Consider the following 22,764-nt stretch of genomic DNA (forward strand, 5'->3'; position numbering starts at 1 on the left):
AAGTAAACCAAAGTAAAGACAAGCTGCACTTTGACTTTTATTAGAACAATTTGCTGGAACTACAGAGTATGAAGTACTTCAAGGTTTTGTGTGGATGACTTCAACCTTACTGTACAGCAACAGAGCACAGAGGGACAATATATGTAATCAATATATGATGCAGAATGAACAAGTAAAGACTGGAAGCTGAGTCTGAGGCTCATGCAGGACATTTCATAGTGAGGTGTCTTTGGTTGGATTATTCAAACATTTACATCAAAGCACCAAACTCATTTCTCACAGATGAAGGTGTTTGGGATTGAAAATGAAATGTTTCCATTTCCCATCACGGTCACAGCAGGACATCCATAGTAACCAGAAGAAGCATCTGACAAACCTTCTGCCCAGAACCTGTCAGAGAGATCAAATCTGATATGAAACTGGACTAAACTCATAACTATTGTCACTTCATATAAATATGAGTCTCTTTTTGGAATATTTCCAATATTTCCTGTATTTCTTTCCCAGGTTTCTCGCCCACTTTCCCTCCTTAGACTTTCTCTGAGAATCATCATGCACACTAAAACAGCTTTCAAGCTTTGATGATATGAAATGTTCCTGCTGTAAAATGGAGAATAAAAAGAAGTCAAGAGCTGACTTTCTGCTGTTTGAAACTGTTTTGTCAGCTGTTTACAGACATCACTTTGAAATGTGTGTCTATCAGGTCATATTTACTGAAGCTTCTTCCTTCATATGTTCTGAAGTTTTACAAACACCAAAGAAGAAGAGACAGGAATTCTCTGAAACAGTTTTTGTTCTGTGAGAAAAGAAACATTACAGCACAAAAAACATGAAGACAAATTGAACAAAGTGAAATGTGTCGGTCGCTGCTTTGAACATGTTTCAATCCTGATTTCTTCAAACTGACTTGTTGTAACTGAACGTCATCACAGACTGCAGATGAAGAGAGTTCAAGCACAGCTGTTCATTCAAAGGAGGATTTCTGCTTTTCTTTACATTCAGTTTGTGGGGCTGTTGGAAAATAGCTCAACTCATGTATTGCTGATCTATCTTCCAAAACATCAATGTTTCACTTCTAAATAATAACTCTGGAATAGAAACAAACTAAATGTCTCACGTTTCTGTCAGCGGTGCTCCGTCCACCCATTCCCATTTATATCCTCCTGATGTGTGTTTGGTTCTCAGACCAATCCAGAGAATCCTCCGAATTTCCTGACAAATTCCTGTTTGAGAAGAGACACAAATATTGTCTCCAGTCATAATTCAGCACTTCTGTTGTAGTGACATCATCTTGTGAATATGTCTGAAGGAAGAATAAATGTGATGAAACTTTTCTTCCATTGTCAGAAATCAGAGAGAAATCCATCAGAGTGGAAACAGGAAGCAGGTCACAGACTGACAGCAGGTCAAAAACACAAGTAACAGATGACTGTCAGCTCCATCAAAGATCACACAGACATGAACAAACACACCCACCTGTTCCTCTTTGCTGTTTATCATCACCAGATCAGCTCCTTTATCCTGACAGTCTCTCCTGCTGTCAACCAAGTTTTACTCTCACTGGATTTAAAGTACAGCTGCATCCAAACTCGTCCATCCTTCGGACACTTCCCTTAAAGTCAAACACATGTTTTAAAGTCAGACTTTGTGTCATGTTGTATCACATTAATCTTTGGTCCCTGTCATTTTCCCTGTAAATACTTCATTTAAACTCAGGTTTTCTCTCTTATTCATAATTAACTGAAACTTACATTTATACAGAGAAACTGTTACACAGCATCAAACATTTAGGATTCAAAACAAAGACACAATCAGGTTATCACTGTGTAACACTGATGTTTTCTATTAGTTATTCAAACTTTATTACCTTCTATCTTCTCCTTCAGCTTCTTCACTTCTTCCTGTAGCTGACTGTGGTTTTTACTCAGTTCATCATAACGGCTCTGTAACTGAGTCAGGTTGGTTTTTGTGTCTTTAGAGAAAAACAGATTCAAATTAAGTTAAAATGTTCTACAAATATATCTGTGATATACGAACTTGGTGTTTGCTTACCTTGAAGTTCATCCTGGAGCTCAGTGTGGCTGTTCTTCATTTTGTTGAATTCACTCTTGTTCAAAGCACTGAAATATTTCAGTGAAATCAAAATAAAATAAAATAAAATGAGTGAAACATTGAACAGAAATAATCTTCTTCCTCTGCTTTGTCAAATATCAATAAGAGTCAGAAACTTGCAGCCATTGTTCTTTAACATGTCCTGTGGGTGGAGGTGTTAGAACTACAGGAAATCTGATGAGCTAAATACGTATCAACTGTGAACAAAAACCACTGACAAGATTCAGAATAATTGTGCTTCAGTGTGGAGGAAGAAGGTGAAGAATCAAACAGCATTTCTACACCTGTAGTCAGAGATGTTATCTATATGCTTTGAAAGAACAGACAACACTGGGAATCAACACTTCCTCATATCACAGGTGTTTCCATGTGATCAGGTACTTCCTGTGGAAGTGCAGCTCTCACTGTGTGTTTCCTGTTTCACTTCGAAGGAGTTTGTAGGGCTGAGCTGCCTTGACTGTGAACAGTTTCTCCTGTTTATGTTAGTTTGGGAGGTCAGCTGCTGTAATTTGGTTTTTTCTTTTTTTATCTTAACACAAGAAGCTGATTCAAAATGTAAAATCAGTTACCTTTCAAATCCGTCTCCAACTCTGACAGTTTTTAATAGTTTCTTACCTTCCATCTCGTCCTTCAGCTGCTCTTTTCCAAACTCACCAAAATATCTGGTTAGAAATGCAACAAAACCGAAGATTTAAAATTTAAAATGATTTAAATAAAGTTTTTCATTTTCCTATGAGATGAATGGAGCTAACATTAGCTTGTTAGCTACTGCTTAATACACCAAGTGAACTAACTAGTCGCACAATGACAGACGGCCACTGTCTAACATAGTGTGACTGCACCTGCATCAGTCTGCAGCAGATGCTGCTGCCTGTCTGCTTTGTTGATATAATCACAGAATCACCGTGTTGAGTGAAGAGTTTGAAGGAACAACAAGAACATTCACTCCACCTCCACAACACACACAAGATATGAGCCAGGAATCATGCACACAGACACACACCTGCTAATCAGTGCTAAGTAACAGACTCATGAAATACTAGAAGCTCAGTCAGCAAAACCAACGTGTTGGTCAGGCTGTACCACACAGCAGCTCTATTATTGATCAGAGAATTCCATTTAAAATGCCACCGTGCAGTTTTATGAAGAGGAAACTATCCTTACAGACCAAAACTCATTTGGTCCTGAATGGAAACATGTTTTTAAGGCAGCAAAGGTGCTCATTTTAACATGGGAGTCTGTGGGGACTGACTCGCTTTCAGCATCAGCCTCCAGTGGTCATTAAAGGAACTGCAGTTTTTGCTGCTTCTGTGTTGGCTTCATGTACTTCCTGTATTTGCTGTGGCAGAAGGACACGTTCTGGTTGTGAAGCTGCATGTTTGTTGGCTGCTGGGATTCAGTATCAGTCATAGATTCATTTGCAGGAGACGTTCAGAGGTTGTATCTTATCTTACAGCATATGGACAGGATGATGATCCCAGCTAACATCAGGAGGCACAGCACTCTTAGACCCAGTGTAGCACATCTGAAAGAGCCCTTCAGGACTGAAGGAGGATTCTGAGTCTGTGGTCCTGTTAGAAAGCAGTGTGGATGTTGGTTTGTGCTTATTTCCTGTCAGTCTGTGGGCAACAGAAATGTGGTTGTGGTTGTATCAGCTTAACGTCATAAAAGGGTTTGCATAAAAATTTCTTAACTGCATTTATTGTTTCTCTTAACTACAGATAAAACTCTGTGTTGTACAATATGTGTACTTTGTTGAGTTTTTGAGAAAATATCAAACTGAGTTTGCATAAAGCAGAAAATGTATAAACTCTTCTTTTTCTAAAGACGTTGAACGTTCACACATAAAAGCACAAACACAGTCACACCTCAGTGTCACAGTTGGTTCGACCCAGGAAGTGTTATTTTCTCAGTTACAGTTTGTTTTCTTGCTGTTGCCTTATAGAGAAACAAACTGTTGAACTGTTGAGGTTCATCCAGTCGATGTGGAAAGTTTGAACCACGTCTCAGTCACTCTTTAAATGAACAACAATTTATATTTCACTTCTTCCCTTTTTATGTCATTCACTAACTTTTCCTTTCATTTCTACATTTTGCGCAGAAAAACTGATGCATTTCATTCATACTTTGTTGCTGGGCCGTCCTGGTTAACACACCTCTGCAACATTACATGAGAGTCGGGTACTCGGCCTCTGGATTTGTAAATCTGGGCTGGTGGGTTCAAACTTCAGGAGATCACACTCCTCAGCCTCCCTAAGAAGGTTTATGTCAGAATATTGAAGGAGACAGTCCATCCAATTGTGAAATCTCAAATTCAGAGCAACAATGTGGTTTCCATGCAACACTGGACTCTTCATGCTCTCAAGGATGTGTAGGACTTTACCCATATAGTCTGCAAGTGTTTTGTGGAGAGAAGACACTTAACCACGTCCTTGGCTGGGCCTGTGTGGGGTGATTAAGGAGTCTGATGTATCAGTCCCACCATTGCTGTCGGCTATCTGCTGCCTGTACAACCAGGATCAGACCTCGGTTCGCATCACTGGCAAATAAATAGATAAATCAGATTTGCCAAATAGACAGAATTTCTGGGCAGGGCCGAAGGAGCTGGAGCTCCTCCACACTGAAAGCTCCTGACTAGGATTACACCTGTGTGCTACTTAGATGAGGTGTTTGAGGTTTGTCCAACTGGAGGACACACGTTGTCTTAATCATTCAATTCAGTTTTACTTCTCCAAATCACAGCAACAGCCTCAAGGTGCTTTATGTTGTGAGGTAGACCCTACAATAACATTACAGTAACAAGTTTGCTGTTTGTGTATTTTCCAGTGAAGTAGCAGAAACACTGCAGTGTGGGAACAGGAAATAAACACAATCAGGTCTGCAGCATCAAATCATTTCACTTCAAATGTTTAAAATCAAACATCTAACATATTGGAATCAAATTGCTCACAGCGTGTCATGATTCCCACCACAATCAGCAGATACAGCACTCCCAGGTTCACTTCAAAAGCTCTGAACCAGCTTCTTCTCACAGCTGGAAGCTTCTTCTCGGTGTGAACATCTACAAAGATAAAACAAAAAGTCAGTTTATGAAGCACTAATGAGAGACTTTGGAGCTTTTTATTAATCCTCACTGTAGGAATGATCCCAGGAGAAATGAAGTAAATCAGATTTACCAAACAAATTAGTCGAGTTTGTTAAAAAGTTACAGGAACTCAAACAAGGACAAAGTAATATTAGTCCATTCCAGCTGTTGTGATCGCTCGATGCATTTCTGGCCACTTCTTTGTCGCAGCTTTTGAATAGATCAGTGAGAGAAAAACAATCCTCCTCTCAATATAAGGACTACATGACCAAAACTATCCTGATGGACGTGAGGGAACGTAGAATGAATGAATGAATGAATGAATGAATGAATGCTTTATTGGCCATATGCAGGTTGCCCCGCAGAGGAATAGGACCCCCCCCCCCCCCCCCCCCCCCCCCCCGACTTACACACACAACAAAGACATCACATGGGAATACAGTCGGAGATCGGCAGCGTTACAGAGAAAACACTGAAAAAGTACACAACAATGGGAAAAGTACAAGCTTATAATATGCTTATCAGTGTATATGTATGTGTGCGTGTCCATAGTTCAGCTGAGACAGTGTCCTTCGCCCTATCAGGCTAAGTAAACAGTCCTCCAGCCAATCCAGGTGGCCTTGCATGGGATGGGAAGAATAGTCATCACACAGTCGTTATCAGGGAGTGTTTGTTCGGCTCCAGCCTTGGGCCCGCAGTTGGCGCCGTGGTGGTGTCCGCATGTTGAAGTTGAAGTTGTTGATTTTTCTTTTATGCGAGCAGCTCAGGAGAATTTCAAGCTGTTCATTAACACTCTGACGCTGGTCTCTCCATCTCCCGTTGGAGAGCCGCGAGCCTCCCCATGATGGTATCAAACTTCTGTTCCGTGGTGTTATCATTCTTTTGATTCTGAGACCTCACAACTGCAGTGAGCCGTTCCACGATGTGATCCAACTTTCGCTCAAGGTTGTCATTTTGAGCAGGCCTCTCTCTGATGTATCCCACCATACGCTCAATGGTGTTGTATTGAGTCTTCACGGCAGCTGTAAGCTTCTCCAAGGTGTTAACCATGCTGCGTTCGTTATGAGAGGTCGCGCCTCGTCCCATCGCTTCGATTCCAGCGGGCAGCTTTGGGGGGGTTTGAACAGCCGGTTCCGCTCTCTTATTTCTCCGATAAGCCAGGGCCATGCCAGCTCCGATCAGCAAGAACCCTGTTATCATGGTTCCGAATAGGTAGATATCTTCAGCATCCTCGATCGACAGTCCTGCCAGGCACATGACCCTCCAGTTCTGCCACCCGTCCATCGTGTATCCGGCAGGGAAAGTCCCTCCAGGACACTCGGGCTCACCCGAGCCCAGACTTCTCATTGAGAAAAGGGTGTCAATAGCATTCAAAGACCAGTTGATCAAATACATAATTCTCTTTAGGTTTTAGAGAACGACAGTGAGAGACTGTTCGAGGGAAAGTAATATACACGAGACAAGACAAGGACACAAGTGGCTAAGCAGGGAAGATAAGGGGAAGGAGGAGAGGAGAAAAAGTGCGACCGCCTTCGCCGAGAGCCAAGAGAAGAAGTGTAGAAACCTGAGGGACAAATATGGAGGACAGTCCCAGAACATTAGTTTCTATGATGATCATCTGCACTCGGGTCAGAGCTGTGAGGAAAGTGTAATGCTGAGGAACAACCATGAACTGTGGAAACTTTAAAGCTGATTTATAACAAACAGAGTGGTGCTGGGTGTGTGTTACTCTGTGTTTGTGCTTCAGTTACACTCAGCTTCTGCGAGCTGTTTCCATCAGTTTGCTTCTCTCCTCTCTACACTCACTCATACTGCATTTTGATGCAGCTGAATTCACAATGAATCTGCATCTTTCTGTTCCTGTTGTCAGACCACAGAACAACTATGACCTACTGATTTAAACGTGCTGCATTAACTACAGGGGGAAGCTGCTAACACACTGGAGCTGCATACCAAGCTGCTGCTCTGCACCTCTGAAAGACGCATTTTTGTAAGCACAACATTGTCGGACAAACTCGACATTCACATATGTTTAAAACAATGACTGTGTGGACAATCTGACTGTATTTACAGTCATGTTATCACTTGGAGAGGAAGCAGAAAGAGCTGTGCTGCTCCTATTGGCTGCTTCTCTCTGTCACTCACAGACCTCTTCCTGAAAGCAGAGCAGCAGCTGAACCAGTTTGACTTGAAGCCACAGACACTGAAACAGTCAGACGGTTAGAAACGGAGCTCCTAACTGGGAGTAAACAGGCCCAGTGCAACAAATGATCTGTGTGCCAGTTTGGACTGAAACTGGAAACATATTCTGGGGACATGTGACACGAACACTAACATGTCTTAAAGTGGTCGGTGTTAAGAGAAATATCTTTAATGTGTATCTGCTCATTATATTGTTTTATGTACTTTAATAAAGGCTTGTAGAGCAAGGCCACTTTTAACTCACAAACTAAGTGAAAAACAGGAAGTTTTAGTGCACAGCCATATTAATATTTAAGACACTGAAATGAGGAACTTGCCATATAAGCAATGTTTGAGACTGTGTGATGTGTAAAGTACCAAAATAAAACCTATATGAAGCACAGTTTATGATTCTAATGTTAGAGATCTTGCAACTGGCGTTTGAGCTGTGCAGAGGTCTCTCTCTTCCGGAAGATGATTGAATAAAAGAAATATCAATATTTTAACACACAGAGTCGGTTTTCTCTGTTCTATCATGGGGACAAAAGAATCGGGTTTAATATCGGATATCAGAGCTTTAAAAGACACTGAACAACACTTTCATCATCAACATTTTCTTTGGTTTTGTCACTTTGATGATTTCCTACTTACCAGCTTCTTGTAGGCCGACGTCAGGGTGCTGCTCTCCATCATCTAACACCTCCACCTCACTTTGCTCTCTCACTCCTCCATCCTCTTGGGACCCTCTGCTGTATTTCACCCTGAAATCTTCAACACTTTGAATTTCTGTAGACATTTTGAGCTGAAAGATCTTTGAGCAGCTTCACCGTCTGTCTGTGTCTTTAAGTCCGACAGCTTTGAAGAGAAAACAAAGAGGAAGTAAAACAGGACAGGTCACAGTTCTTCTGACACGTCAGGAGGCGTCAAACTGTCAGTTATGTACAAACGAAAACAACATTCAACAAGATCTGAAGTTCAGTTACAAGAATGTAAAACACTGAAAGAAGTTTTGTTTTTAATATTTTCTATCACAGAGATAATAAGCTTTAACTCAGCAGCTGCAGTATGTTTATAATAACACGGCTTTGTTAGACGCTGCCTTCTACAAACTGTAAGTACATAGAAGCAGCAGAGAGAAGAAGTGTTTGTGACACAGGAAATATGTCAGAGTGAACTATTTATTCATCTTTATTTTTACCAGCACAGAAACTAACAGGGCAGCGTGGTGCTGCAGTGGTGAGCACCATCACTTCTCAGAAAGAGAGTTCCTGTTTTGGGTGGAGTCTCATGGTCCTGGTCTGTGAGCCAGCGTTTGTGTTTGACGTCTGATTCTGGTTCATTTCATGTTCTGAGGTGAAGTTTTGGTTATGATTGTTGTGTCTCTGTTTGTGTCCCAGGTCTTAGTTTGTTATCTAGCCTCAGGTTTTCTGCTATCATCCCTCCTCTGTGTCCCCGCCCTCTTCCTGTGTTAGTATCTCTCTGTGAAGTCAGTCTTGCCTCCATGTTGATTGGCCTGTTCCCCAGTCGTGTCTCTGTGTTTCTCTCACTCCCTCTGTTCCCTGTGTTCAGTCAGTCTGTGTCTCAGTGTGTGTTTCTGCTGTTTCCTGTTTTACTCTGACAGTCTCTCATCCTGTGTGCATCTTGTTTAGTTTTGCTTCCTGGTCTCGTTAGTTTGATTACGTTCAGCTTTGTTCCCACCTGTGATCTGTTCCCTTGTGTTTCTTCTCACAGCCTCCTTCATTCCCTCCAGCTGTGTGTTCGTCTGTTTAGTAATTCTTGGTCTAGTTATGGTGTTTTTGTAGTCAGTAATAAATTCTCTTTAAGTTTAGTTTCTGTCTCCGACTCCCACATTTTATCTGCTATCCTGCCTTGCCTCACACAGCGGTACATGACAGGAGATCTCGAGCACTAAAATAAAGCAGCAGACTCCGGCCTACAAGTGGCAGCAAGTAGCCGTTTCCTTTCTTGAGGAAAAGCTGAAGTGGAAGCGTTGGCTCACCCCTGGTAGGAGCACATTTTCAGTGGTACTCACCGGACTCTAAGGGGTCCTCAAAGACGTCGTGTTCGTCCACCTGCTGCCCCGCCTGCACCTGATGCTCTGCAGCTGAAAGTGGGCATCATCCACCCATCTCTGGTTGCTCACAGTTGTTGATCAGTCTCTCCGCTGTCCGCTCATTGGCCTGCCTCCTCATAAGCTCTTCCACCTCGATCCTCAAAGAGTTTCCTGTCTGGGGCCATCAGAGGCTCAATTATCCGGTTTCCCTTTTTCCTTCACCAAGAAGAAAAAAAGTGCAGATTTCCTTCTCACGTGGAGCAACAACCTATCACCAGCTGCCGACTCCACCTGGATGATGCCATTTTGCTCGCCGGAGATTTTACGGGCCGGCTCATCACAGGCTCTTCAGCTGGAATGATGTTGCATCAGCAGCTCCAAACTCTCCTATTTCCTCAGGCCGAAGGAGACGACGCTCCTACTATCCTCCCTCTGTGAGTAAAACTGACGATTAGACTCTGCTCTTTGTTCCCACCTGTGGTCTGTTCACTTATTGTTTGTATTCATTGTCTGCATTCCCTTGTGTTGCTTGTTGTTTGGTCTAAACAAATGACCCTGCTGGATTCAGACCACGAGAGACTGCAAACAGAACACAAGAGCCACTGGTACGGTTTGCTTGCAAGAGGAGATTGCCTCCCAGAACTGACACAAGCTCGCCTGTAGCCAACTCCAAACTCCAAACTCCCCTCGCAGCCTTTTATTCAGAGAACACACACTGTGAATGTGTTTGTATGTGTGTGTCTCTGTATACGTGACTTCCTGCAACACAACATATGTTTACAACCGTTTAACAACATCCCTATTCATAAAAGGGTCATCTCCCCCCACCCTGTATATGGCTTAACCCCCTTAATGGTCCACCATATACAAGCATAGGTGAGCCCATAAAGGGCAGGAAGTGGACGTTCCTGAGCAAATAAGCAAACCAGAATCTTTACATGGAATGTGCCTGCAGTTGAACACTATAGCTGTAGCCTCCCCCACCATCCTACATGCAGGGGGGGGAGAATAGAAACAAGAATATCTTCAATCATGCAGTTTAAACAAGGTTCACAATTCAAAGCACAACAATGACAATTTTTAACAAAGTCACTCCAACACTTGTCATGATCTCCCTCATCCCTCCAGCTGTGTGTTCTAGTTAGTGTTTCCTGGTTTATTTGTTGTGCTTTTGTAATCAAGAACACCATAACTAGGTAGGGACAGGCTTAGGGCGTCGGGGGGTTCCCCAGGAGCATCTTCCTTGGGGGCTCAACCCGGGGTAGCGGTCATGGCCTATTAGGGGCTCTGTTGGCTCTTAGGTGACGGTTTCCTCGTGGCTGCGTGCAGCGGGGCTAGGGGAGGGTCTGTGCTGACAGGCGTGGGTTACTGACCGGGTAGCCTGGCTGCCCCTGGGTGGGTCCAGGACGGGCGTGAGGTTCTGGGGGCGCTCCGGCTCTGGGCTGGGGCCCTGGCCGGGCCTCGGGGGCTTGGGTCCGGGTTGGTGTGTTGCCGGGGTTGTGGGCGGGTGGGTGTATGGGGGGCCCAGTTTTCTCTGTGGTGGGGTCGGGTGGACTGTCCCGGGCTCTGTGGGGCTGGGCAGCGCTGCTGCACTGGGCCCCGGTCCGGATGGGCCTGGGCCCCCTTTCCCTGGTGGGTCGCGGAGTATGGGGGTGCCTACTGGGGTCAGCGGGGAAGCTGGCCCCAGGGAGGGGTCACTTGCCCCTCCCTTCCTTCCCTCCCCATCTCCAGCTGCCTCCCTCTTCCCGCTCCACCACAACCACCCACACATGCAGGGCTTTGGAGTAGGGGTGTGTCACCAGGTTGCAGAGGAGGCATCCCCCGTCCCCCGTCCCCTTCTGGCTGCCTCTGCCTCAATTTTACCAGGGGCAAGGGTACCTAGACCCGGTTCTTAGAGTACGCTTGGGGAGTGTGATTGTGTGTACAGCGTCTCTTTATGTCTGTCTCCACATTGGGTGAGTGTTGAGTAATTGCATATGAGAGCATGAGGGTGGGAATGGATGTTTGTATCTGTGTGTGCCTGTATGTCTGTGTCTATATGTCAGGTTGGATATCAGACGCCACCTCTCTTGGGACATCTCAGGCCCTCCAAAGTTTGGAGGCCTATCTCCCCCCACCACTTCCCCTGCCGGTGGCGGACTCCCTCAGACATCGGTGCGTTGGTGGTTCTTTGTGTCCGGGGATGGGCATCCAGGTACACACCGGCTCACTCCTTGGCGGCTGCTTATTGGGGCCTGGAGCCTGGGGCTCGCTCGGGCCACTTTGGAGGTGGGGTTTCCCCGGCATCTCGGCCTGGGGCTCGGTCACTCAGGCACAGCTGGCTGCCGGCGGAGCTCACGGGCACGTCACTGCAACCCCCCCTGGCTTCTGCTCCGCAGCTGCTGACTGACCCCTCATCTGGGGCTCTCCTCAGCTCTTTCTGGGACAGTGGCACGGCTGCCCCTCTGTTGGTCTTCCTTGGTCTCTTGTGTTCTGGGGGCCTCTGGATGTCTGGAGTTTTGATCTCCTCCATACCTGCTTCATGCCCTGGAGGACGGGGCTGTGGCCCCCCCACACCCTCTAGCAGATCATTATATGAAGGAACCTTTTAAAAAACAAGCAAGCTCATGCTCACAGGTGTACACACGGGTGCTCACACACACAAACTACACCCTTTTTGGCTCCTACCTCAATGCACACTGTGCGCTGTCGATCCTACGTGCTGCACAATAATGTTTAATATTTAGTATTTACTGTCATATTCCCATATATCATTGTGATGTTGTTTATTCTATTACTCTCGTTTTCTTCTGCTTGTTTTCTTTTCTCTTTGTCAACAGGTGATCCAGGTGATCGATATATTTATTTATTTATTTATTTATTTTTTGTCTGCTTATTCTGTTGGTTTTTGTTTTTTGCCCTTCTCCCCCGTCCCTCTTGTCAGTTGTTTTTCTTTCCCTCTTTCTTTCCCTCTTTCTTTCTCCCAGTCAAGTCTGTCCCATATTCAGCAAGTGAAAATAAAATAAACAATAAAAGGTGAATCAAATAGACCAATACGGCAAGGCTGGGATGGTGCATTTAGTAAAGTAAATCCGTTGGGCATCTTTCTTCGCCTTTAGACAATAATTCTGATGGCAAAAGAACCAAACGGGACAGGAAAAAAAGAAAAAAGAAAAAAAAAAAAAAGAACACCATAACTAGCGCAGCAGCCAGACCCTGAACTTCAGCAGGTAACTGATGAGCAGTCAGGCTGCAGCCTCCTTCTCCACCTGTTCATGCTTCTATAGTAGAATCACTGGATAGACCCAGAACAAGCTGGAGAAATTAGATCTCTTGGCTGGCCTGGGAACGCCTTGATGTTCCCTTGGATAAGCTGGAGGAGGTGGCTGTGGAAGTGTGTCTCCCTGTAACCTGAGCCATCCAGCATCCAAGCCCAGTCTGAGTCAGGCAGCCTTCAAACCTTGATGCTGCTGCTAGGTCTGTCAGAGGTGAGAGGTCCCATAATGAAACCAGTTCCAGCTCAGCGACTGCTCCACCAGGGGCATCCCCAGTAACTGGTTGGAGTTTGAGCGTGGACACACTGCCCCAGTGAGTGTACCCCAGCCGGGTATCCCTGTGGAACCAGAGCCAGCGAGCCTAAAGATTTTCCTTTCTATTTGTCTGAGACCTCTGAGTTATCCAGCCAGGCCCCAGGAGGGCTCCTGTCTGCCTCCAAGTCTCCAGAGAAACTCTGCCTTTGCAGCCAATCTTCAAAGCTGCCACTGTTAGCAACACATCCGACCTCCATTTTCATACTGTCCACATGTTCTGACCCTCTTCTCCTCTCTGCTTCCGGGCCAACCCCAACATTGTTTTTGTTTTTTTTACTTTTCTGCTCTCTGGTTTTCATTTAAGTTCTGGGTAAAAATCTTCTTACCGACTGCTGTTAGTGGGCAGGCAGAGAAATCTTACAACAGGTTGGAAGTGAGGTCGTTTAAGGAAACACACACTTTAGTTTCATGGAAATTTCAGCTGTTTTCCTAATTAGAGATGTTTAAACATCCAATGTTTACACGAATGAAACCACTGAGGGGAAAATCTGAACGTCAAGCAGAAAATAAATACATTTTATTTGCTCAACAAAAGCTTCTGCTTACTGCTCCACCATTATCTGTTCAAATGATGACTCAACCAAGATACTGTTTTCACTGTCCAACTCTTCTTTCAGGTCAGTAGATCTTTTACCTGCTCACCTTTACTCATCTTCCTTCTGTGATTCTCTAATGTTATTTTTCATTGAGAAAATTCACACAATACACAAAGACCTGGTTTCCAATGTTCCTGTCATGGTCTGCAGTGGGTGGCTGGAATTTCCATAAGGCTCCTGAACCTACCTGGGATCCGCCCCTGGGCAGGGCCAACTCCTGCACACCTGGAGCCTATTGCAGGCAATCAAGCCAGAGGGATTTAAGCCACACATTGATGTTCATTCACTGCCAGTTCGTCATCAACACATGTTGGTAACAGGCCTTATACTTTAAGTTCTTGCTGTGATTTATCTTGTTAACCAGACTCTCTTGTGCTGCAGTTGCTGTTTTCACCTTGGCTCACGCTCCACCTCCAGACTGTGCCTCCCTCTGTGCCTCACCTGCCTGCCCTCCTGCCATCACACTCCATCTGAAGCCCCGGATCTCAGGTCAGCCTTTCTACGCCACTCAGCCCTCCCTGGATTCTCTTACCCCCCTCTCAACACTCCATGTCCCCTACTGCAACTAAGAATTGCTACCCTTACAACTTGCCACTTCAGAGCTGCCTCCACTACCTCCCTAACTCCACTGTCTTCTCTCTTCAGTGTGACTGTTCCCTGCTCAGCTCCACTCTGCATCCCGTTCCCTCGCCCTAGCCACGTTTCCCAGGCCACACGTCAAACTCCACGTCTTATTGTTTTTTGTCTTTGCTACGTTTTTTGCACTACACCTAATAAATTGTCACATCATCTGCTGTCTCAGCTCTGGGTTTCTGCACCTGAGTCCTGCTCAGTACAGGCCACTCGGCCCCCGTGACAGTTCCCTGTAGCTCTTCCTTTGTGATTCCTCTCCCATCACACTGTTTTTCTGCTTTCCAGCTCCCCTCTGTTACTGATATTTCAGATCTCATCTGTAAGTCAAAACCTTCTACTTGCCAGCGAGACCCCATTCCTACAGTTTTGGTCAAGGCCTGTCTGCCCTCTTTGCTTCCCCTCATATCTGCTATCGTCTATTCTTCATTTACCACTGGAACTCATTTGGCTCTCGGCGAAGGCGGTCGCACTTTTCTCCTCTCCTCCTTCCCCTTATCTTCCCTGCTTAGCCTCTTGTGTCCTTGTCTTGTCTCGTGTGTATTTCACTTCCCTGGATCAGTCTCTCACAGTCTGTGTCTAAAAACCTAAAAGAGAATTATGGATTTGATCAACTGGTCTCTGAATGCTATTGACACCCTTTTCTCAGTCTGGACTCGGGAGAACCCGGGTACACAATGGACGGGTGGCAGACATGGAGGATCGTGTGCCTGGCTGGACTGTCGATCGAGGACGCTGAAGATATCTACCTATTCGGAACCATGATAACAGGGTTCTTGCTGATCGGAGCTGGGTTGGCCCTGGCTTATCGAAGAATTAATAAAGCGGAACCGGCTGTTCAAATCCACACAAGGCTGCCCGCTGGGATTGAAATGATGGGATGAGGTGCGGCTTCTCAGAAAGGGCTCACTGAGTGCAGCACGGTTAAGAACTTGGAGGCGCTTACATCTGCAGGGAATACTCAGAATAACACCTCTGAGCGTATATTGGATTACATCAGGGAAGAATCCACTCGGAACAACACCTCTGGGCAGAAGCTGGATTACATCGCGGATCAATTGGCTGCGGTCGTGAGGTCTCAGAATCTGCTCTGTGAGCAAAAGACTGAAAAGACCACGGAATTGAAGGTAAATAAAATCATGGAGAAACTCGCAGCTATCCAACGGCAGATTGAGAGACCAGTGTCGGAGTGTTAAAAACAGCTTGAAATTCTCATGAGTTGTTTGTAAAAGAAAAATCACCATTATGATGCGGCTACCCCTTCGGCGCCAGCTGTGGGCTCAAGGGCGGAGCTGAACAAAAAAACTCCCTGATAACGACTGTGTTTAGTCTGTTCCTTCCCATTCTGTTTACTTAGCCTTACAGGGCGAAGGACACTGTCTCAGTTGAACTATGGACACGCACACACATACACTTACGCTGATAAGCACTCACACATCCCCCCTCCCCTTCCAATGCCTTCGATGCTTGTTGCCTCCTGGGAACACGAGGCGGGTCTGGGCCCGCGCTGGAGAGTCGGCGCAGTGGCAGGATGGCTGCTGTGTTGCCTGGGATTACTCCTTATCCCCTACCCAACCCTGTGGCTTGTCACTTGCTCTATAATGTTGTGCTGTGGACAGTTGTGTGCTTTCTGTGCAGAGGAGTTTTTTTGTTTCCTGTTCTCACGCTGTCCTCTATAGCCCAGCATGAGCAGAGGTCTCTATTTTTCCTCTTGTACTTTCCCATTGTAGTGTATATTTCAGTGTTTTTTTTCTGTAATACAACCGTTCTCTGACTTGTATGCCCATGGGATGTCTGTGTTGTGTGTGTAAGGTCGGGGGGCGGGTTCATTCCACTGCAGGGCAACCTGCCACTGCATGTGGTGAATACAATTTGAACTTGAACTTGAACTGTTCCTGCTTCCCTCAAAATTGCTGCCATCACCCCAATAGTGAAAAAAACAACTGGTCTAGATCCCAGTAATTTTGATCATTTCCGTCCTATTTCCAATCTACCATTCCTTTCAAATATTCCTGAGAAGATAGTTGCCACACAACTCCACTCACATTTAACTAATAATAATCTGTATGAACAGTTCCAGTCTGGTTTTCATCCCTCCCACAGCACAGAAACAGCACTTATAAAAATAACCAATGATCTTCTTATGGCAGCTGACTCCGGTTTACTTTCCATTCTTATTCTCCTCGATCTGAGCGCTGCTTTCGACACTATTTCTCACTCTGTACTTCTCAGTAGGCTAGCCTCCATCGGTCTCTCCCATACTCCACTAGCCTGGTTTAAATCATACCTGTCTGATTGCACTCAGTTCATTCAACTCAAATCCTTCACTTCTCAGTCCTTTCCTCTGGTCACTGGCGTGCCCCAGGGATCTGTCCTGGGGCCCCTTCTTTTCATTATCTACCTTCTTCTGCTTGGACACATTTTTCATAAATATAATATCCAGTTTCATTGTTATGCTGATGACACCCAGCTTTATCTGTCCACTAAACCTGATTCTGCTCTCCCCCCATCCTCCCTCACCCTCTGCTTAGCCGAACTAAATTCATGGTTCTCTTCTACTTTTCTTAAACTCAACAATAACAAATTTGAGCTTCTCTTGGTCGACTCTAAATCAACATTATTCAGAACCAACAGTTTCTCTATTACGATCAATAACTTGCCGGTCTCCGTTTCTTCCTCTGTGAAAAGTTTGGGTATCATCCTTGACAGTACTCTATCTTTCAATTCACACATTAATAATGTTACTCAGTCTGTATATTTTTAATTGTGCAACATTAATCGTCTCCGTTCTTTTTCTCACACCACACACCGCTGCCGTTCTTGTTCACAGTGTTGTTACTGCTCGGATCGATTACTGTAATTCACTTCTTTTTGGTCTTACTCAAAAATCCATTAATAAGCTTTAATGTGTCCAGAACTCTGTGGCTCGTATCATCACCAGGACCCCTTCCATCCATCACATCACTCCTGTCCTGCAGCAGCTTTGTTGTTTCCAACCCACTTCAACTTGCTTTCTCCCTGCATGTTTTTTTTATTGGTTACACACATTAATATTCATGAAGCTTGTTGCTGTATTTTGGTTACAAAGTGTGATTGTGCTGTGCAAGCATGATTATACATTGTGTGTGGTTATATGATGGGAGTGCAGCTCTCCCAGATTGTTGTTGGTAGAATCTGTTCTTCTCAAGGCTGCTTGTTCCCCTTATCAATGTCGTGCACGTAGTCGTATGCGTAGGTTACATAGATAGCAAACAGAAGCATTCTAGCTTTTTAAATGGCAACCTACAACACATACATTAAACCTAATAACTTTTGTATACATTTAAGGCTGTTCATCATCTATCTCTGATGATGATCCCATCTCGGTGTCTTAGATCTTCTTCTTCTCTCTCTCTAGCCCCTCCCCCTGTCTTGCCACCGTGGCTTTCAGCTGCTCTGCTCCTCAACTCTGGAATTCTCGACCTCCTGATTTAAGAAATATCTCTTCCTTTTCTCTCTCTAAGTCTAGACAAAAACTCACTTGTTCAAAATAGCTTATCCCACATAACCTCTCCACTCTGCTATGTTAAATTTGTTTTATGCCTTATAACTTTATGATTGTGTAAACTGCCTGCTTTTCTACTGCTTTTATTATTCTGCTGTGTACAGTGTCCTTGAGTGTTCTTCAAATCAAATGTGGTAAATTTAAACTGATGATGGTGGTACTCTAATGTTTCCATTACTGCCACCATCAGGCCAAACTTCGCTATGATTATAATTATTTAAAGTTGTAGTTATTCTGGGACCACTAACTTTTGTACATTTTGTTTGTACATTTACATACTTTACACTATTTAACCGTTTTTGTTTTTGTTTTTAAAGAAAAGCAGAACGATGTGCAGCCAGAGTTTATTTCATTATTTAAATCAACACACTGAAGTTACAGGTTGCAGACATGGTACAGGAGGGTGGAGCTGCCTGTAGCTGTCTGTGGTGCTGAAGCTTTCAAACATTTCATACCAACACTGACTACAACTGTGACCACAGGGGGGCAGCATAGAGCCAGAGAGTGTTAGTGTCGCTGTTCACCCCTATAGTAAGAAACAAGAAGACTGATGAAGGAAAAGCTTCTTCCACTGGTGTAACACACAGGTTTGTATGAAGTCACACTAACTAACCAGCAGTAACCCACATTTGATCAAAGCAGGGGCAGAACTTTAATAACAGGTTATAATGTGTCATCACAGTTGTTGTCAATCCAAACACACTTTCTGATCTTTCTAATGTAACTCACCTCTCCACCTCTCTGGGAACATCTCAGGCCGTCCAAAGTTTGGACGCCTATCTCCCCTCACCAGCTAGATTATTGTGATGGTGTTTATTATGTTGCTCTCTTTTTGCTTCTTTTATCTTTTTCTCTCAGCGGGTGATCCGGGATTTTTTTTTTTTTAAGTGCCCTTTCTCACTGTCCTCCTTCCTGTCTTTTTTCTTTTCCTTCATCTTTCTTCCTTTCCTATCCCCCAGCCATGTCTGTCCCGTCTGTAACAGCTAACAGATCATCTGCAGAGGAATGGCTTATTTGAAGAGTTTCAGTCAGGTTTCAGAGCTCATCACAGCACAGAAACAGCTTTAGTGAAGGTTGCAAATGATCTTCTCATGGCCTCTGACAGTTCAATTCAATTGTATTTATATAGCTCCAAATCACAACAACAGTCGCCTCAAGGTGCTTTATATTGTACAGTAGATACAGAGAAAAACCCAACAATCATATGACCCCCTATGAGCAGCACTTTGGCGACAGTGGGAAGGAAAAACTCCCTTTTAACAGGAAGAAACCTCCAGCAGAACCAGGCTCAGGGAGGGGCGGGGCCATCTGCTGCGACCGGTTGGGGTGAGAGAAGGAAATTGTGTGGGATAAAAACATTTCCTCCTGTGTGACTTTCAGAGACTCACTCCCTCACCTACATCTACACGGCGCTCTCCAAACCTGTCGGCCTCCCGGGCATCCATGAGTTCACAGCCATGGGTTTGCTGGACGACAAGATGATCGACTACTTTGACAGCGAGCATCAGGCAACAGTTCCCAGACAGGAGTGGATGAGAGAGCGTTTACCTGCTGATTACTGGGAAACAGGCACACAGTCCTGCAAGAGCAAGCAGCAGTGGTTCAAGGACAACATCGGCATCCTGATGGAGCGAATGAGACAGAATGACTCAGCCAGTAAGTCTTTGCTGTTTTAATGATTTAATCACTCAGGTAAAATCCATGAAATCTGAATGATCAATAACGAAGCATGACATTAACTAAACTGTCTGTAGAGGAATGTTTGAGCTTGAAGTTCCTCAACTCAGGAACAAATTGTTCCTGCTTACTGGTTTAAATTAAAAAGTTTTTAATGATTTGATTTATGTTCATATTTTCTCCTCTGATGTTTATTTAAACATTATTATTTATTTCACCCTCCTGCTTCCAGACCTCCACGTTCTTCAGAGGATGGTGGGCTGTAGGGATGGGTACCGGTATCCGGTGCCATGATGGCACCGGTTCTGACATAAACGGTAGTAACCAGACCGAAAAGCAGCGCGCATTTCGGTGCTTTATTTCGGTGCTTTATTTCGGTGCTTTTTTTTCCTGAGATGTGATACACTTTGAATTCTAGCCAATCATTTTACGTTTCCGGGGATAGTAGGCGGGTCCAGGTACGTACGTTCTTTTAGAGCAGAGCTACAGATTAAAAATGCCCAAGGCGAAGCGGTCAAAAGTCTTGCTGTACTTCACAGCAAAAGATGCAAACTCAGCAGCCTGCAACAAGTGCTTTAAGGTGATACTGTGATACTGTCAAAGGAGGTAACACCTCAAATCTGATGAAACACCTGGCGACGCATAGCGTTTTTTTTAAAAGCCGAAAAATGCGCCGTATTTGATAGCTTGCTGCGAGACCTCACACCGAGCGCATCTACTGCAGGTGTGGTGCCTGTTATCGGACGAAGAGTTAGCAACATGCCCCAAAAAGCTGAAGAGTAGAGTCCTGGCCCCTAGCCCTGCCAGTGTAGCAGAAATGATGAGGATGATGATGGCAGCAGCAGCCGTTCTTCTCTGCGTGAGTAGCTTAATGTTGTTCGTGTATAATTTACGTTGAGTAGGCTAACCACGTTATTACATTAATGCATGTAAGGTGAACTAGCAAACACTATCATAGCTACATGCGGCTGTCTTCTTGTTTGATGGCAGATACTCCCTTCACCCTGGACAAAAAGGCTAAAATGACCAAAGAAAAAGTGGGAAACAGTTAAACATGAGAGGTTTTTGGATAAAGTTTTTGTTTTTTCCATTGTTAAAGCACTGCTTCCAGCCAAGAGTGATACCATATATGCCCTATAGCTGCAGAAAAGGATAACATTGTTATCTTTTTACTAAAAAAACAGCTGAACATGAGAAGTTTTTGGACCAATTTTGTGTTCTCCATTCTTTAAGCACCGGTTCGAGCACCGTTTAAGCACCGGCACCGTTTCAAAAGTACCGGTTTGGCACCGGTATCAGATAAAACCTAAACGATACCCATCCCTAGTGGGCTGTGAGGGTGAAACTCAGCCTGACGGCACGCTCAGGTTTGTCCGAGGCGTGTGGATGTACGCCTATGATGGAGACGACTTCCTGTCCTTCGATGATAAAAACGGAGTCTGGGTCGCTCCGACTCCCGAGGCAGAACCCACCAAGAGGAAGTGGGACGGCGTCCAGGTGCTGAAAGAGTACACCAAGGGATACCTGGAGGAGGAGTGCATCGATTGGCTGAGCAAGTTTGTGGATTATGGACAGAAGCAGCTCAAAAGGAAATGTATGTATGACATGAAAAAATTGTGTTTTTAAATTCATTATTAGTGGAGCCTGTAGAAGTAGTTTTAGTTATAAAAGTTAGAAATTCATGAACCCTTTTTTAAATTTTTAGGTCAGTGTGTGACAACATTTCACATTAAAAAGTATCAATAATGTTTTTTGTTTTTTATTTCTGTCTAGTCTATTTTTTAACTGTTGCACCTCCTGAGGTGGAGGTGCAGCCACTGCTGGGCCTTCTTTACCAGGGTGTTGGTGTCGTGGGTCCAGGTGAGATCAGCATAGATGTAGGTGTCCAGAGGAGACCCAGGACAGGAGAGACATTATATATCTCGGCTGACTTGGGAACACCTTGGTGTTTTCCTTTTTTTTTTTTGTTTGTTTTTTTTTTTTTTCTGTCCCATTTGGTTCTTTAGCCGTCAGAATTGTTGTCTGAAGACCAACAAGGATACCCAATGGATTTATGTTGCCAAATGGATCATCATGGCATTGCCGTATTGGTCGTATTAGTTTTTCTGTGCAGAACAGAAACGATTGATGTTTGCTGATAGTGTGCAGCTCGTTTCCTCCACCGTCTCCATTCAGACACATCTGCATGTAGAACTGTGAAACTCTTCAACAACAGTCAGTCTGGATCACAGTAAACTGTAGGATTACACTTCAGCATGTGATTCATTCACACTGCATGTTAATGAACATGCTGCTGAGGTCTGATGATGACATCAGAGTTGAGCTGCTTCACACATGCAGAACAAACCACTGAGTTCATCCATGATCACTGACAGTCTGTGTTACGTCTGTTTACAGGATGCAGACGTGGAGCCAACGACAACCAAGGTAACATCTTTATTTTTCTGTCTTATGAAGTTTGATGCTCAGAGACTCGAGTCAGTCTGAGCCGATCCTTTAACACCTTTAATCTGACAGTAACAGGACAGTAGCTGTCTGTCAGTTTGGTCCCTGCAGGATCACAGACAGTCTGTGACTCAGGTCCCTTCAGAGAGCTCTGCTCTCATGTTGGTCCCTGTGTTCAGTGTAGGTCAGCAGTTCATGTAACGAGCACATGTTTAACCTGTGGGAGAACACAAACCCACAGAGAGGCTCCAGCTGAGTTTGAACCCACAACCTTCCTGCTCACATCCCAAATACTGCATCTACTGCTTCCATACTGCTCCTGACACTTCCTGTGAAACACTGCCACCTGGTGGTGAAGTTTGAAATAAAGTGTGGTGAGGTCTGATTAAGAGCGACTCCTTTAAATGAGCAGCACAGCAGATCTTTGGTTCCTGCTCTCTCCTCTGTTTGTGCAGCTCAGTCTGCTGCTGAGCTCCTTCCTTTACAACAGCTGGGCTCCACACAGCCAGCTGTGAGCTTTGGCTCCACCCTGCAGTGGTTCACACCTGAGCCCGACAGGTGAAACATGGCTGCTGTCAGGTGTGTGCAGAGGACAGAGGTTCCTCTCTGTGACTGCGCTGCTCAGTTTCACTGACACTTTAAATCTTTATGAAACAAACAGAAGAAAAACTCAGACGTACTTTTGACTTTCAGTGTCTCTGTGGAGTCACTGCTCTTTAACTTAACTCTGTTAAAATGTAATTTTTTATATGAACAGATCAAAAGAATCAAACATGAAGCACTGACTGAATAAATATGTCTTTTGTGTTTGTTTACAGATTCTCCTCGGGTTGTTTACACTACTACACCACGTAAGCACTTCATTTTTCTGC

General features: G+C 44.6%; 2 protein-coding genes across 5 annotated transcripts in view; both read left to right on the top strand.

Moving 5' to 3' along the window:
• Positions 1 to 22,764, top strand: part of LOC146492503 (class I histocompatibility antigen, F10 alpha chain-like) — a 168,189-nt gene that overhangs the window by 75,022 nt on the left and 70,403 nt on the right. Inside the window, exon 7 of one of the 4 annotated variants that reach the window (XM_085149214.1) lies at positions 22,711 to 22,743. The exons of the other annotated variants lie outside the window; for them this stretch is intronic. Coding sequence (XP_085005340.1) covers positions 22,711 to 22,743 — 33 coding nt within the window. The remainder of the gene's footprint in view (positions 1 to 22,710; positions 22,744 to 22,764) is intronic. 4 annotated transcript variants of the gene reach the window in all.
• On the top strand, positions 19,147 to 22,691 carry LOC146492506 (major histocompatibility complex class I-related protein 1-like; the record flags this gene model as incomplete). Its single annotated transcript, XM_085149345.1, has 3 exons — positions 19,147 to 19,426; positions 19,680 to 19,702; positions 20,654 to 22,691. Coding segments are annotated over 3 exons (723 nt in total), but the record flags the coding sequence as incomplete, so codon positions are not given.

Source organism: Neolamprologus multifasciatus, chromosome 22 (genome assembly GCF_963576455.1).
Source record: "Neolamprologus multifasciatus chromosome 22, fNeoMul1.2, whole genome shotgun sequence".
Classification (NCBI taxonomy): domain Eukaryota; kingdom Metazoa; phylum Chordata; class Actinopteri; order Cichliformes; family Cichlidae; genus Neolamprologus; species Neolamprologus multifasciatus.